This window comes from Drosophila innubila, assembly GCF_004354385.1.
Source record: "Drosophila innubila isolate TH190305 chromosome 2R unlocalized genomic scaffold, UK_Dinn_1.0 1_C_2R, whole genome shotgun sequence".
NCBI lineage: Eukaryota > Metazoa > Arthropoda > Insecta > Diptera > Drosophilidae > Drosophila > Drosophila innubila.
Window position 1 is genome coordinate 4,810,834 of NW_022995374.1, and position 17,259 is coordinate 4,828,092.

Sequence of the window (17,259 nt, forward strand, 5' to 3'; positions counted from 1 at the left end):
TGGTTGTTCTTTTCTTTCAGATACATAAGACTAGAAGCTGCAACAAATTGAGTCAAGCCTTTTAAACGTTCCATATCGAAATTTGCTTCGATTAAGTTTTAGTTTTATATATATATTTTTTTTTGTTTCGCTTCAAAGTTTGTTTGGTATAAAAAATAGAAAAAATTTCGTGGCAATAAAAACGATGTTTGTCTCAAATCATTAATCATAGTTTAGTATTAATAAAAATTCGCTTAGCTGCTACAGGGTTCAAGATTTTACAGGGTATACAATGCGTTCCATATACTGTTGTGTTCTGTTCGATTCGGTACGATTCTTCTAAATACAATGTGAAACACGGATATGAATGACTTATTAACTATCTCTCTATATATATATATAATAGGACTATATATATATATATATATATATTTATATATAGTACGCCTGCCGATTGCTTAAAAGTTGCTCGAAAAATTAGTGGTATATATATATATGTATATAGTATATTTAAACTATATATTTATCAACTATATGCGGCGATTTCTCAAGCGGATTAAAAGCACATTTCTTGTGATTGTATGAGTGTGTGTGTTTGTGAGTTTGTGGGTGTATATGTGGGTTTGTTGTATGTGTGTTTAAAGCCGAGCTGGATATGCTCTTTCTTAATCTTTCAGCTACTTTGCATTCTACTTCTAGATTCATTCGGTATTCCTAATACTCTCTTCTTCATCTTTATTTTTCCAATGGTATGGCGCAGTTGTTGTTGTTGGTGATGGTGTTTTCTTGTTCTAGTTTTTGTGGTTGTTGTTGTTGTTGTTGTTGTTGTTGGTGGTGGTGGTGGCTTTCTGTGGATTTGTGTCAGACAAAACGATGAACTGATGCTTCAACCTAAACCAAAAGCATTTCCGACGACGACGACGACGACAAGAGGAGATTGGAAGATGGGGAGTTGAGGAACAGTGATGCCAATTTGGCCTTTTTTCGGATCAGAAAATCTAGCCTTTTTTTTAGATCGTGTTCGTCGATGCAATAAAGATTCTATTCTGCCAGTTTTGGAAAATTTTCAGATCAAAAACGACATTGAAAAGAAAATAGTTTCTCAATACTCAAATATTCACTTAAAAAAATGGGAGAATATTGAAAACAAGGCTGCAAACCTCCAAAATGTTGTAAAAGGTTCGGTTCGGCGACTCGAACCATAGAGCAGGACATCGGTTCGGTTCGCGAATTGGTTTATAAACACCCTGAACCCAAGGTTTGGTTCTATTTCATACAAAAAAAAATTTTTATTGTTGTACATTTTGCTCTACATTTTGAACTAATAAAATATTTGTTTTTTAAGAAATCAAATTTTGATGATATTTTAAATTTATTTGAAGATTTAAATATGACTTGTTTAAATCTGAAGTCTCAAATAATTGCGTAATATTAGAAAACCATAATATTAATGTAATTATTTTTTTTTCCGAACCGAATCTTTTTTAGAAATCGGTTTTTAAGCCCTCTGAACCCAAGGTTTGGGTTCGAAGCTTGGTTCCATTTCATACAAAAAAATATTTTTATTGTTGTACATTTTTCTCTACATTTTGAACTAATAAAATATTTTTTTTTTAAGAAATCAAATTTTGATAATTTTTTAAATTTATTGGAAGATTTAAATATGACTTATTTAATCTGAAGTCTCAAATAATTGCGTAATATTAGAAAAAATATTAGAAAACCATAATATTAATGTAATTATTTTTTTTTCCGAACTGAATCTTTTTTAGAAAGCGGTTCGGTCTTGTTCGAGGATTGCTCAAACTGTTAAATTTAATTTTAAAAAATGTTGACCTATTTGCTGTCCAATTTTTTTATTTTTCCAGCCTTTTTTTCACTATTTTCTTTTGCCGTTTTGTCCAATTTTTCTGAAAAATAGTTGACATCACTGTTGAGGAAGGATGTAGAGAGGATAGAGGAGGAAGAAAGAAAGTATAGATGCCACTACAACATTAGTTGAGCCACTGGGCCAAGTTGTGCGTCTTGGGTTAACACTCAAAGCGAGCGAGTCTTTTGGATTGCTTGCTGTGGACATAACAATAACTAACAATAATTACCATTACCATACCAAGGAAAGGTCCAGCACCATCAGTGCGGAAGCATCAAAGGTCTTGCGGTGCTGCTCAGTCTGTGGTGTGACTTGTCACCGCCTCCATACTCATCATAGGCCAACAGTGGCGATATCTTCAAGCCAGTCTTCTCGGGTATGATCTTAAAGTGCGGCTGATCGCCACTGACCATCAAGGGTCGCTTCATCGACGAGTGCAGGTACTCGTGGCCATGACTCGTGTTGCTGGAGACGGCGCCGAGGGGTCGTCGGGTGCTCGGCACATTCATCTTTTTGCACGGCTCCGGTTTGCTCTCGTAGTTCAGTTGACAGTTCTCGGGCGAGTATTTGTTGGGCTTGTAGATGGAGAAGATGTTGTTGATCAGACTCAAGGCGGAATGACCGCCGGCGGAGGCGTGATGTATGCCCGCCGTCGGCTGTTGGGTGAGCACGCTGCCCAGCGTCGAGTGCTCCGGATAAAAGTTGTTGTACTGATACGAGGGTAGAGTATCTGCCGACGGATATACCTTATGCCCATAGCCATGAGCGTAGGCGCTTGGCAGCATTGGCGCCGTGCCACCAAGATGTCGCTGCTGGTGCTGGTGGAGCTGCTGCTGTTGAAGGTGTTGCTGGTGTGCATGTTGCTGATGTTGCTGATGTTGCTGCTGATGTTGCTGGTGATGCAGCGGACCAGCGGCATGCTCAAAAAAAGCATAGCCCGCCGCATTGTTACAGCTGCCATTGGAGTCCAACTGCGGCGGTGAAGGCATGCCCTCCAGCAGCGATTTCTTGATCATGAGCCGCTCGTGCTCGCGATCATGCATGTCGATGGGTTGACCATTGTTATAGCAGCGCACGTTGACATTCTTGACCTTCAGGTTGCTGTGCATGTTGCGTCGCATGTCCATGTTGATGGGACTGGGCGGTTTGTCCAGCTGCTCCCAGTACTTTTCCAGATCGATGTTGAAGTCCTCCAGATCGATTTCCGTCGTATCGGAGCAGCTGTCGTCGTCAAAGAGACTGGGAGGCGGCACTTCCAGCAGAGATTTGCTGCGCGTGGGACGCTGCTGATAGTGTTGGGCATAGCGTCGTCCCGGACTGGCCATGCTGTGACCCTGGGCCAGATAGCGCTCGTCCTCGTCGAGGAATTTATCCTGCAGCAGCAGCCGCTCCCGTTCGGCGCGTATAAAGTGCTCCAGATCGGTGTCGTAGCGGCAATGCATGTGCTCCTCCTCCTCGGCAGCCGGATGATGACCCGGACAGTGGGATCTGCTGGACCTGGTCGGTCGCGTCACACGGTGCTGTGGCTGGCGATGGCAGCAATAGTCATCCGTCGCACAGCAGCAGATCACCGTGGCTGCCTGGGCAGGAATGGGCGGCGGAGGCGGGGCCAGGCGCTGACTACGGCCAACACCCAAGCCCATGCCCATGCCCAATCCCATGCCGACACGATGATCTGCCTCCGCGCGCTCCTCAAACAGCCAATCGGCGGGCGAGCGCAGATTCCGATTCAGATTCCTGTTGCTGCCAGCGCTGGCAGCGGCGGCGGCGGCAGCGCCATACGCATCCAGCCGCCTCCTGGAGCCGGCATAGATGTCGTCCAGCAGGCACTTGGCACTGGTGCACTGCTCCCGGGCACAGCAAGTGTGCGCCAGCGTGCGCTCATCCAGACTGTTGCTGTAGAGCATGTTCATGCTCCTCCTGTACGCCTCCCGCTTCTCCCGACGCGTATTCGAGGCGGGTGGCAGCTCGTAGTCAATGATATCGAAGGGCATGGTCTTCGTGGAGGCGCTGAACGAGTACGACTTGGGCACTCCGGCACGATTCTTCAGTATGGAGGTGGTGGCAGCAGTTGCTGCTGCTCCAGTGCCAGTGCCAGAGGCAGTGCCTCCACCCGCCTCGTACACATTGCCCTCGAAGCAGCAGCTCTGCGATTTGGGATACTGGAACTCCTTGCAGCTCTTCGAGCGCTGCAGTCCATAGCCGGGCGAGCCTTCGCCCTCGCCGCGTCGCTCCCGCATGGGCAGCGCATCCTCCGCATACTTCTCGTCCTGCTCGCGAATGTCGCGCAGAATGCGATGGCTGTAGCTGCCGTACTTGAGGCAATCGGGCACGTAATCCTCGTCCAGATCGTCGGAGCGATTCGAGTAGATGTTGTCCGTATACCAGGTGGAGTCGAGCTGCTTTATTCGCGGCTTGGCCAGCAGCAGCTTGTCCCGCTTCGACTGGCGATAGCTCTCGAAGCAGATGTTCTTCATCTTCTCCAGCTTCTGCTCGCGTATGCGCTCCCAGTTCTCCCAGTTCTTGTCGTTCTTATTGCGCCCGGAGAGTATTAGAACATCCTTGTCCTTGTCCCAAATGAGGCCGCCATCTGCATCGCCATACTCGATGTTGAGTCGCTTTGTTTCACGACTCGGCGATGCCTGTGAATGATGCATGGATGCGGATGCGGATACGGATGTGGATGCGGATGTGGATGTGGATGCAGGTGCTGAAGCTGGTGCTGGTGCGGATGGGGAGCTGTTGTTGTTGTCGGCTACTACGATTCGAATTCTACGCTTGGTCTTGTCACGCGACGTCTGCATGGATGACTTGGCTGGCGGCTCTTCCTCTTCTGGCTGTCACACCTCCTGCAGATACTTGATGGGACAGTAGCCCTGACGATTGTCCGCCGAGCGTACCATCACCATGCCATTCACCTCATCCCCAGTCTGACAGAAGAGTGCAAGTATTGAATTGAGCACAATGGATTGAGTAGATGGAGCCACCTACCTGGATGACAATCTGATCTCGGAGCAGCGTCATGTTCTCGCCACGCTCGCCATCGGACACCTGCAGATTGTGCGTCACCTGGAGCGGCTTCTCGTTGGCATTGAGACGCACACAGTATTTGGATGGAAAGAAGCCAACGCGTCCCAGCACTTTGCCCTTCCACCAATCCGGATCCGAGGTATCGATAACTGTCACCTGTGCAGTGTGTCAGAAAGTGGTTAAGCAACAGCCATTAGCCAAGCTCCTCATCCGGCCAAGGACAATGCCTGGTTACGGCTAATGCACATGCAAATCGCCTCGCCACATTTTGCTCACGGCCATGGAGGCGTATACGCAATCTCAATTCACAAATCGCAAATCACAAATCGCAATCGGAACGGCATTGGCAATCACAATGTGTACACACAATTCCCCTAACTACTATATTATTTTACTTTTCCTTTCCACTCTTATTTCCCCTCTCTTTCGCTGCTCTTCTCTCTACTGCTTCCTATTTTCCATTTTCTGTGTGTACATAATAAAAATGCAATGTGTACATTATAAATGAACCAGTTATTTCTAGGATTGTTTTTGCCCATATTGAATATATTGTTGTATAAATATAGCGTATATCCATATGCTATACTTCTCTCTCTTTCTCCTTTTGTGTAGACCGTGCTGTTTGTTTTCTGTCTCATTCTCTTTCTTTGTGTGTTTGTGTTTGTGGTAAACGCAGAGTTTAGCGGATTAAACAAAGCGTTTTATTTATTTATTTATTTACTGCAATGCTAAAATATGTGGGGAGAATATTAATACGCTGTCCCTACTAAGCGTTTATTTAACAAATATCCAAACATTTATATTTATGTGATTGGCTCGAAAGAAAAAACATTTCCAAATCAAGACGTCTAAATATATATCTTAGGGCCAATTTAGGAATGTCTCGTTAAATTTTATAAAATAAATAAATTCAAATTTGACAATGATTTCTATACATTTTACCTCGAAATATTTGTAATATAAATAAACATTCTGCATACTATTTTTCATATTTCAAGCTATTAACTATAATCTAAACGCCGTCTTATTGCACGATAAGATTTGCTTAGCTATGTTGTGCCCAACTTTCATACTCCTCGGCCTTACTGTTTGGGCTCCACGAATATCAGTCAGTTAGTCAGTCAGGACAAACAGTTTTATTTATATAGATAAGACAATCTTTGAAAACTATTCTTATAAGCAAGTGTGAAGGTAAACCTCTTAAAAAGCTTCTAGAAATCGGTTTACAATATGAACTCCACTTCCTTTTCAATTTCATAATTAAGTTTGTGGCCTAAACCTTTATGATTTATCCATATTCGAAAGGTTTTGTTCATTAATGCAGATCGAAAAATATATATAGCTTACCTTATAGCCAGCCTTCAGATCCAACTCATCAGCGTGTCTGGCCTTAAAGTTGTAGAGTATGACATAGAGATTGGTGGGCAGCAGACGATGTGATTTCTTGAAATTGGAAGCACATTATAGTCAGGCATAAAACAGGACAACAAAACGAACAAATTGGAAGAAATAATAAAGAGACAAGAAAACCAAAAAGAGACAGAGAGAGAGAGAGAGTGTGGGAGTTGGAAGGCAAACAGGGGGAATACCTGGGCATTTCTTACTGGAGATAAACAAGGCGATGTGCTGGCCGATGACTGCGACTTCTCCATGTCGTCGGGTAAATCGACGCTGCCTCCCCGCATGCCACGTGTGGCATAGAGGAGCTTGCGGCCCGGATGCGAGGGACTTGAAGGCGCTGTAATGGATACGGATGAGAAATATAGGGCAGCGTTAATGGCCAACTGTGATGGCTTAAAGGACATGCACAACAAGCACACACACGCACAATCTCAATGTGGTTGTTGTCCATTAATTGAATGCACGAATATATGATAGAAAAGTACAAGATATAGTTACAGATACAGTTAGAGTTACAATTACAGATACAGATACAGAAAGTAGCAGAAAATGTAAAAACTCATAGAGGCGTTTTTTTTTTGGTTTTTGTGCTTCAAAAATAGCTTGTGATGTTGGCTGATAATCAAATGAAGTCTTAAGTTGATATTATTCTCTGAAACTACTTGGAAAATGAGTTTTCTTGTTGTATGACTGTCAAGTGAAATTGTGAAACTTTCAACAATATTTTTTCAAATTTTAAATTTAATTTAATTTTTTCTACTTTTAGCTAAAGCTACAGAACGAAACATACTAAAGATATTTAACAAAAATTAACTACTTGTAAAAGTTTAAGCTATTGATTAAGCATTTGTATCTAAAAGATGGATGATATTATGTATCTTATGCTCCATCTTCGTGTTAACTTTGGATTAGGTCATTTAAAGTCATTCGAGTCAAGTTTGAGAATCAGAAGAAAACGAGCGAGACAGTGAGAAAAGAGAGTGGGAGTTAAAGAGTTCAAGGTGAAAGATTGAGTTGAGAATGATACCCATTGAATGGGAATTACTTCAATATCAGTATCATTTAGTTTAAATTCATTGGAGATTAAGGTGCAACTCCGGTTCGGTGGTGTAGACGGTGTGAACGGGAACGGGGGTGAGCGGGAACTGGTTTGCTACTTACAGTGCAGCCGGCTGTTGTTCGATGGCGGAGTACTGTGCTCCAGATGGCCTCCAGAGCCGCCATGATAGTAGCCGCTGGATGTGGAGGCGCCAGTCACCGGCAGATGCTGGCGACGCCTAAACTGACCGTGCAGCTCCGAGGATTCGGGTGAGTCCAAGCTCAACGATTTCATGCGTAAGTTCAACTTTTGTCGGCGCGGTGAGTGCGGTGCTGTTGTCGTTCATTGTTGTTGTTGTTGTTGTTGTGATTGTTGTTGTTGGTTATGTGTTATTATTGTGGTGTTGGACAATAACGCGACAGACACACGCATCACGAGTTTCGTTTCGTTTTGTTTCGTTTGGTTTTCATATTTTTTTTTTTTTTTTTTTTTTTTTTTTTTTTGGTTTGTATACGAAAAAAAGCAATAAAATGTATGATAAAAAATTTGCAATTTAATTTCGTTTGTTCAGATTTCAGTATTAAATGTACGTATCTATGTAAGTAGCTACAGCACTAAGAAAAATATGTAAAAGGAAAATACAAAAATTGAAAATAAAAACGGAAACCGAAAAAACAGTTAAAGTTTTCATTTTGTTTAGCCAGAGAACTGAAAACAGTTATAAAAAAGATAAAAACTATAACATTTAGTGTCCAGCGCACTTGGAAAATATATTGTAATTAGAATAGAAAGATACGAGTATGATTATAGTACTATATACGAGTACGTATTTGCAACAGAGCAACATTCAACACACGTTTTTCAAGAGACAGCAAAGGTGTTTTTCCTTTTATTTTTTTTTTTTCATGTTTGTCAGGTGTTTTGTTCAAGTGTATGTATCTTAGACGCCCCGTGCATAAACTATGTGCGTGTAGTTCAGTGTAGATGCGATAATGTAGACAAAAGATTGGAAACATTCCTCACACAGAGAGAGAATTGAGAATTGATTTGATAGAAAGTGTTCTGTAGCGATTCTCTTGACTCACATCCAAAATTGAATTACATTTTGTTTATTTTTATTATATTTTAATTACTTTTTCGTGTGGTATTTACAACATTGATAGAAACGTACAGAGAGATGTGCATAATGAATAGAATACGTGTACTAAAATACTTTAAAATACATTTGATTGTAGCGAAGAACATTCAGGCTACCTTAATTATTATTTATAATAATCATATTTAGAACTGAGACTAACTAATGTTTATAATTGTTATAGATAGATTAGTTGAGTATTTTATAATAATTACTGTGCTGCATTTCGCATTCATGTTTAATGCTAATTTTAATTTTACTGCTACTTTTAAGAGGGCAACCAAAAAAATATCGAGAATAAATTAATTAAATTAAATAAAGAACTCAATGTGGTAACTGTTGTCAACTAAGCAGCAATTGTTGTTGTTGTTGTGGTTGTTGTTGTTGTTGTTGGGTAGAGTCTTTCAATTCAATTCAAACGGATGCGTCGCTTGTTTCCTTTGGACTCATCTTGACTGGGCTCAGGACTCTTTGGCATATTTCTGGTCAACATCAGGGGCTCTCCAAAAGGCCGTGCAATGTCCGTCTTTGTATTTGTTGCTACACACACGTATACATATTTATATAGTACATATAGTCAATTGATTATTTAAGCTTAGTTTCGTTAGTTGGACTGCTGTTATGCTGCTTAGTTGGAGTCGAATTGATCTGAAGGCATGCAAACGAAACTAAGAACTAATTAAGTTAAATGAAGACAAACCAAAAAGTATTAAACATTAAGACGTTCAGCGTTCATGCATAAAAGAAGCAGTTCGCCTCGACTTTATCCTAGGGCCAAAATGTAATAGACCAAAGAAAATAATCCGGCCAAAAAAAATAAGTGCACAGAGCCTGCTCAGCCTCCGCAACTGGCCAAAAGAAAACATGCAAACGTACAAACGTACAAACGAACAAACTACGAAGACAGCAAAAACAACAAGGAAAACGATGGTAAAATGGAAAAAAAAAATAAACGGAAAATCCCAGTCGCAGTTCCAGTCTAAAAAGCAACGGGCAGCAGATAGGGAAAAAAAGAAGGAAAAAATTGTGTGCCACAACAAATTTTAGCATAATTATGTTGCAGGCAGCAGCAAACTGAAGTGAGTTGAGGGGGCAAGTGAGAGATTGTGAGCAGGAGGCAAAGACAAAAAACTTTGTTAGCTTTTCTCTCGCTCTCGCTCTCGCTTCCACTCTCCCTCTCGCTCTGCCGCTCGGACTTGGCACTGTAAAGTCCGCCAAAGATTGAGAATACCATTAAAAATGCGGCAGACATTAAGCATAAATGAACTCGGCTCAAACTCGAGCAGAACTTCAATTTTGTGTACAGTCAGCGAGTTACTTGCAACTGTGCAACTGTGCTGTGGCGTGGCAACTGTGAAAGCGTGCAATATTTGCGTGTACCTTCTTTTATTCACTCTCTCTTTTTATACCCTTGCAGAGGTCACTTTAGTTTTGTCACGAGATCTTTAAACTCCTTAAATTACAGCTATATTTTTAATCAGGTTTCTATCCGCCTGACTTGCAGCTATTCTAATGAATCTTTTTCTTTGGACCAATCTACTTTGTTGTTTTTTGAGATATCTCAACCAATCAGGGAATTAAACCGAAACAAATATATGTTACGGTTTCAGTTTCAGTACGTTCCGAAATAACTATTTCGGTAAAAGAGTCTAGTTCAGTTATTTTCTTTCGGTTCCGGTATCAGTACCGGTACTTAACGGTTCAACAAATCAATTATGAAGCATTTTAAAATGTTAAGACGTCGTTTTATAATAAATATATGTATGTATCGATATCAATATCTAGTAAAATCTAGAGGATATTTTTTTTTAAGAATTTAATAAAATTTGAATGCAGAATGAATTTAGAGGCCAAATCAAGATCAAAATGACATTCCACTTGAAAATCGGTTCAGTTTTGATCAAGTTATGACGGTTTGAAGTTGGTCAAACTTCGGAGTTAGTCACTTTACAAGTCCAAATTTTTATCCAATTCTTCATGATTTTTTACAAAAAAATGAAAGACCTCAGAATCAAGTTTAAAGTGTTGTTTTATACTAATTACGATATAAGGAGTTGATTAAAAGTTAAAACTTGAGATTTAAAATTTTGAATTTTCAAAATTTCAAAGGGGGGACCCTTAGGATCGAAATCGAATCTTGGTCGAAAATAATAAAATTTTTTAAATTAACAAAATTTTAATACAGAACGAATTAAGAGGCCAAATCAAGACCAAAATGGCATTCCACTTAAAAATCGGTTCGTTATGATAAAATTATGACAGTTTGAAGTTGGTCAGACTGCGGATTTAGCCACTTTACAAGTCAAAATTTTTGTTCAATTTCACATGATTTTTTACAAAAAAATGGAAGGTCTCAGAATCAAGATTAAAGTGTTGTTTTATACTAATTACGATATAAAGAGTTGATTAAAAGTGAAAACTTGAGATTGAAAATTTTGAATTTTCGAAATTTTAAAGGGGGGACCCTTAGCATCTAAACTAATATCTTATAGAATCTAGAGGAAAATATTTTTTTTAGTATTTTATAAAATTTAAATGCAGAATGAATTAAAATGCCAAATCATGATCAAAATGACATTCCGCTTAAAAATCGGTTCAGTTTTGATCAAGTTGTGACAGTTTGAAGTTGGTAAGACATCGGATTTATTTATTTTATTTTTGTTTTAGATCTTTGAAATTGTCCTATACATTTTGAACATATTTAGCTGAAATTGCACTATTATATCATACAGCTGCCATAGGAGCGATCAGCTAAAAACTAAATAAAGAACTCTGCAAGGGTATCAAATCTTTGGTGTGTCTTATAAAATCTTTCTTTCTTATTTTTTCTTCTTTTTTATTTTTTTATTTTTTTTTGTACAAAAGATGACAATGGCGCGCAATTTACACGGCACAGCCGTTGCAAGTTGCTGCTTTAGTTGCTTGCAACTCGGCCATGTATACAAATTATGGCAATGTGCCTTGGCTTATAATTGTTGTAGCTGCAATGTTGTTGTCGTTGTTAGTGCTGAGCCGGAAATGAGCCGCTTGCCTGAAGTGTAAACTGGGTTAAGACTAATTGGCGTGTTGGGGCATTGTTTAAGCCAAGTTTGTCTAAGTTGAAATTAAAGTAATGTAGTGTTGGGTTTGTAGGAGAGAGAGAGCAGAGGTGCACTTAAGTTAGCTATACATTTAACCACACACACACACACACACAAGCACACACACACACACAACATTTAGGAGATGCGACACTAAACAGCAATAAAAACATCCAATTGGAATAAAATGCAGTACAATTCCAAAAAGAACGGTTGATTGTTGTTGTTGTAGTTGTAGTTGTTGTTGTTGATGATGAAGTTGTAATTGTTGTTGTAGTAGTAGAAATATTGGTAGTTGGAGTTGTTGTTGCTGTTATTGCTGTTATTGCTGCTGTTGCAATATGGCTTGCAACAGAATCAAACGAATAGTTGCCGTACAAATCGTTGACGGAACGTGTTGCACGTTTCGTGCGGTTGCAAGCAGAAGGTGTTGTTGTTTCAAAATAATCGTGTGGATAGTGATGGTGATGGTTGTAAAAGTGATGGTGTTGTTGTTGTTGTTCTGGTTGTTGCTGTTGTTCTGGTTGTTGCTGATGTTGTTGTTGCTGTTGTTGTTGCTGTTGTTGTTGTAGATTGTATGTCACGTAATTACTTTCTGGCAATGATATGGAACGATGTTGCTGCTGCGACGAACGTTGCTGTCGCATGCGCCCAAATCCGGACAATGGTCGAAATCCGGCAAACAGACGACGTCGCATTCCCGGATCATTCTGCAAATAGTTACCGGACATTTGCTGCTGTTGTTGTTGCTGATGTGCTGGCGATGTTTGTTGCAGTTGCAGTTGCTGCTGTTGCTGATAGCTAGATGTTGCTGCTGCCGCCAATTGCTGCTGTTGCTGCTGTTGCTGCAGTGCGCTGGCCGTGTAGTAGTTAATGCCAAAGCCGCTGCTGATGTAGGCCGAGCTGGACATGTTGCTGACGGGCGCATAAGGTGCAACATAACGCTGATCTTTCTCATTGTTGTTGTTGTTGTTATTGTTGGTTGTGGTGTTTTGATTATTTATTTATTTTTGGGTTCAGTTGGATATTTGTTTTAGTTTTTGGCAAGCGAAACAAAAAGATAACACGAGAAAACATTTTGGTGTGTATTAATTTCGAATTGTTGCACAATCAATAAATCAAATACGTGTGTATGTCTCTCTGTGTGTGTGTGTGTCTGTGTGTGGTTTACAAATGGCAGCATAAATTCATACTCATATTATGAGTCTGTAATCAGGCTACGGAAGTCAGCGTATACTAATCTCAAAACAATTACAAACATATTGGCAAATTATCCAATTGCCAGTTACCAAACTTGAACAAACCATAAAATATAGTGCAACACAGGAGACGGAGACAGCAACATGGGGCAGGATGTATTGGTGGTGGCAACCACAGCCACAGCAGCAGCTGCAGCAACAAATCAGCAACAATAATAAGCAGACACTTGGCTAATTGGCCGAGGCCACAAAGGGAATGCAGTTGCAGTTGCAAGGTCGCTGCTGTGGCAAGCTGCAAGTTGCAAGTGACGAAATTGTCGCTAATCAGGAGAGCCCAATACAACGTTTTGTGGCAAGTTGCAGGCCAAAATGCACTCGAGTGCAACTAAACAAAGCGACAGATTGCAAATAGGCATTGCCATTAAATCTGATCGCTCTCCAAGGCGCTGGCAAGCATACGTATGTATGTGTGTGTGTGTGTGTATGTGTGTGTGTGTGTGTGTGCGAGAAAATTGTGTTGCCAGCTCGCTGCGTTGGTTTTCAATTGAAAATCAGTCTAGCATGCTTGCTTTTGATATATGTATATTGTAACTTGGGACCACGATGAATACGCAATAAAAGATCCAGGGAGACACCGACACAGACTAATACACTGCCAGCTGTGTCAAATACAGCACTAATAATAAATACAAATTTATAAAAGCTATTTAACAAATTTATAAAAGTGTATTCAATATTCGTTGTGTCAGCAGCAGCTCAATTCAATTGTTATTTGGGTCACAATAATAGAATTCAACGAGAGAAATTTGTTTTGAGCACGTTTAAAAATGGTTCACAGCTCACACATACCAATACTAATACAAGCACACACTCACTTTCACTCACACATATGCAAGAAGTCAAATAGATACGAGTATATATTTAAATAAATGACCTATTTAAGCATTTAATTACTTTTGGTTAGAGCTTAAAAATAAAGTTTTAATTATGTTATTTATAAATATAAGTATTGATGTGTGTGTGTGTGAGTGTGTGTGTGTGTGTGGTAAATGAAAACGCATGATTAGCATATACAAAATACAAACTAAATACCAAATACCAAATAGATAATAGATAAGAACTATGGCTAAGTAAATGCTGTTGCTAAACGCTAGTTAAAAGAAACTAAGCTAATGCTACAGTTTGACAGTCGCTATGCAAAAGCTTTGATTATATTTTTGGCTTAATATATACACAAAATGCATGGCTACATATCTGTGTGGGTGTGACTGTGTGTGTGTAATTATTTTTGTTGTTAGGCAAAATTGGAAAATCGCAAGCGTAGAAGCAACGAGGCGTATGCGCAATATATTTGGGCAATGTCAATCGAATTTGTATTTCAAATAGTTTATGCAATTAAATATAATGAATATATATATATTTATAATTGTGTTAGTGTGTGTGTGTGAATGTAATTGCGCTACAAGTGCAGTAACAGCATTTAGCAGAGAGTTGAGGTGAAATTGAGGAGCATATTAAAGGACTCATATTAAAGGGGACGACTTGAGCTTATTTATTCGCTATGTATGTGACTTACGAGTATGTATGACTAAGTGTGTGTGTGTGTGTGTGTTTGATTAACATACTTTCAACTTTGCTTTCGAGTATTTACTTAAAGTTGAATTTGAAGTTCAACGTAACGAAATGATAGAAATGTTGGCTTGATTGATTGATCGATTGATTGAATGCTACTACGGCACTGCATGAATGTTGTGTAAGGAACGAAAACAACAGAAACAGAGTGGGAGAGAGAGAGAGAGAGAGAGAGAGAGAGCAAAGGGTAAACGAGAAACCAAAGCTACAAACCATAAAAATGTCAAAAGAAATTGCAACAGAAGCAAAAAACAAAATGGAATACAAGAAATAGAATTTATGAAACAATGAGCAGACTCAGATTCAGATAGAGAGAGAGAGTTAGAGATTTATATTTATAAGAGAGAGAGAGAGTGAAAGAGAGTGAGAGAGATAGAGAGAGAGAGAGAGCTACTTTGTTGCAATTAAATGTTTTGCTGTTTTATTTTGCGGACCTGAACTACTAGAGATATCTTGTGTGGGCACTGGCAGACCGCCACGCTGCTGCTGCAGCTCCTGTTGTTGCAGCTGCACGCCCAGTATGGGCATGGCCACCGGCGGCGGTCGTACACCGCGACCGGCTCGCACCGCCGCCGCCTGTGCCACCGATGCCAGGCTGCGTTGATGCGGATGCTGATGCGGATGCGGATGCTGCAGCGCATGTTGATGCGGATGCTGATGCTGTAGCTGATGCGGTTCCTGCATTGCCATCTCTGGCGGCACATTCACAATGGGTATATCGGGCGGCGGTGGCCTTTCATTTCCCGCCAGCGGCTGCAGCGGCAATGCTGTGCTGCCTGGAACTCCAGCTCCTGTTCCTACTCCCGCACCTACTCCCGCTCCTGCTCCTACTCCCGCTCCTGCTGCAAGGCCAACTCCAACGTTGCCGTCCAACGTTTTGCCCGGCACGTGGACGGATTTGTCGGCGGCTGGAATATGCCCGGATTTGAGTTCTCCGGCTTGTTTCAGCACACGATAAATTTGATCGATTTCGGTAATTTCTGTTTTACATTTTCAATTGATTGATTTGGTTTTTTTTTTGGGTGCCGTAGCAGTTGATTAGTTGCCGTTTTTTTTGGTGGTGGGCGTGGGCGTGGACGTGGGCGTGAACAGTGGTTGGCCGTGGTGGTTTTTTTTTTTTTTGGTTTTGTTTCAATTTCAAAACGATTTTCGATATTCGATTGTTTTTTTTTTTTGATGATGTGCAGTTTTGAAGTGCATTAGTTAAATTTAACAAGTGGTTGATCGGTTCGATTGATTCATTAATCGACATATTTTTGGAATGTTGTGAAAGGGGGCGGGGGCAGGGCGTGGTCTGGGGAATTATGCGCTATGTGAATGTATGTGCGTGTATGTGCGAAGTTTGATAATACTTAAATATGTACCTCTACTAAATTTAAGTATGTATATTAGTTAGCTTTAAATGTACGCCAGCTTGTTTTATTCATAGTTCATAGTTGTTGTTGTGTATGAGAAATTGATTGAAAACTAGCTGAGAAACAGTGAACTCTAAATTGGGCGACATTAACATGTAATCAAACGCTAAAAGTGTCGACGGTTGACCCAATTTTTACAGTAAAATACCCACAACGATAACTAATTATTGAGAAATTTGTTATTGTTGTTGTAGTTATTAATTGTTGTTTTTTTTTTAGCAATAAGATATACTTAATGACAGCTCTAAAACATGCTCCACTACGCAATCTTATTGTTTTGTTACATTTTTGTTTAGATCAATCGAAATTTCAATATGTATTGATGTGTGTCTATCGACTGATTAATCGATATTACTCCCTGCTGTATAATGTGTGTGTGTTTTGTGATTAGGCATATGTTTTATACTTATTGTATAGCAATAATAATGTTTCTTGTTATTAATTATCATTCTTGTCTCGCTAATTATTAGGTGAATCAAAGCGCAACAATCAATCATTGCAATAACCGATTAATAAACAATAAGCTCAATATAACGATAACGTTCAAATCAAGTAAATAAATATACTCGTATATGTAAATTGTAAAATATAAGAACACAAAAATTCAAGCGCATGGCAATTGAGTATCTTATCTCTGCGCATACAATATAAGTATGATAATATACTATATAGAGTATTATACATTCGGTACCTAGTTGCGCAATGCGATTGATGAGGGGCGTCTTTTGACGGAATTTCGTATTGGGCACATTCAACAGATTTGCGCTTTGATTTTGCTCATCGGCCGCTGTTTGACCTGTATGACCTGTTTGACCTGTTTGTGGACTAACCACCGACTCCTGTGGCGATGCTTTATGTGTTTATGTGTTTCGATTTTGGTTTTCAGTTACGTTTTTCAGTGGTTTTTGGGGGGGAAGAGGATTTTAAATTTAACATTTATTGAGTAGTTGTTGTCGTTGTCAAACTAAGGTCTTTGTTTTTGTGCAAAATGATAAATACACAGTTCGAGTTAAAAATATTTATTTTACTATGATTTAAATTTGTTAAGAAATCATTTACTTAATGGTTGATGCGTTGTAAAAATTATTGAAGTCACTTCTTTTTTATAAATATTGCATTCTTTTTATGATCAAATTTTCAGATTGGTATAATTGAGTATTCTTTTTCAGTTATCCCAATTATAACTTAATTTTTCAATATTTTTCTGAAGCTGTGTACTTGTCACTCTTGATTTTTTTATATGATTGCAACGAAATTTGTATGACTATACCCCAAGAAATTGTGTTTCTACAAAATACAAGTAAATACGTACAGTTGACTAGTTAGCTACAGTTTGAATTAAGAGTTGAGAGCGAAGAGTTTTTGTAGAAATCACAAATCATCTACAACAAACTGAATACAATGCATTGTTTGACAACAAAGAACACATCAAAAAAGGTAATAAAAAATGATAAAATGAAAAAAAAATATGTATATAAA

At 39.5% G+C, this 17,259-nt stretch overlaps 1 protein-coding gene across 1 annotated transcript in view; it reads right to left on the reverse strand.

Moving 5' to 3' along the window:
• Positions 1 to 1,861: 1,861 nt before the first annotated feature.
• Positions 1,862 to 17,259, reverse strand: part of LOC117785198 — a 65,125-nt gene continuing 49,727 nt past the window's right edge. The window contains 8 exon segments of the mRNA XM_034623111.1: positions 1,862 to 2,623; positions 2,735 to 3,465; positions 3,529 to 4,779; positions 4,841 to 5,035; positions 6,227 to 6,322; positions 6,484 to 6,617; positions 7,442 to 7,651; positions 14,800 to 15,195. Of these exon segments, the coding sequence (XP_034479002.1) occupies positions 2,065 to 2,623; positions 2,735 to 3,465; positions 3,529 to 4,779; positions 4,841 to 5,035; positions 6,227 to 6,322; positions 6,484 to 6,617; positions 7,442 to 7,651; positions 14,800 to 15,195 (3,572 nt within the window). The 3' untranslated portion in view covers positions 1,862 to 2,064.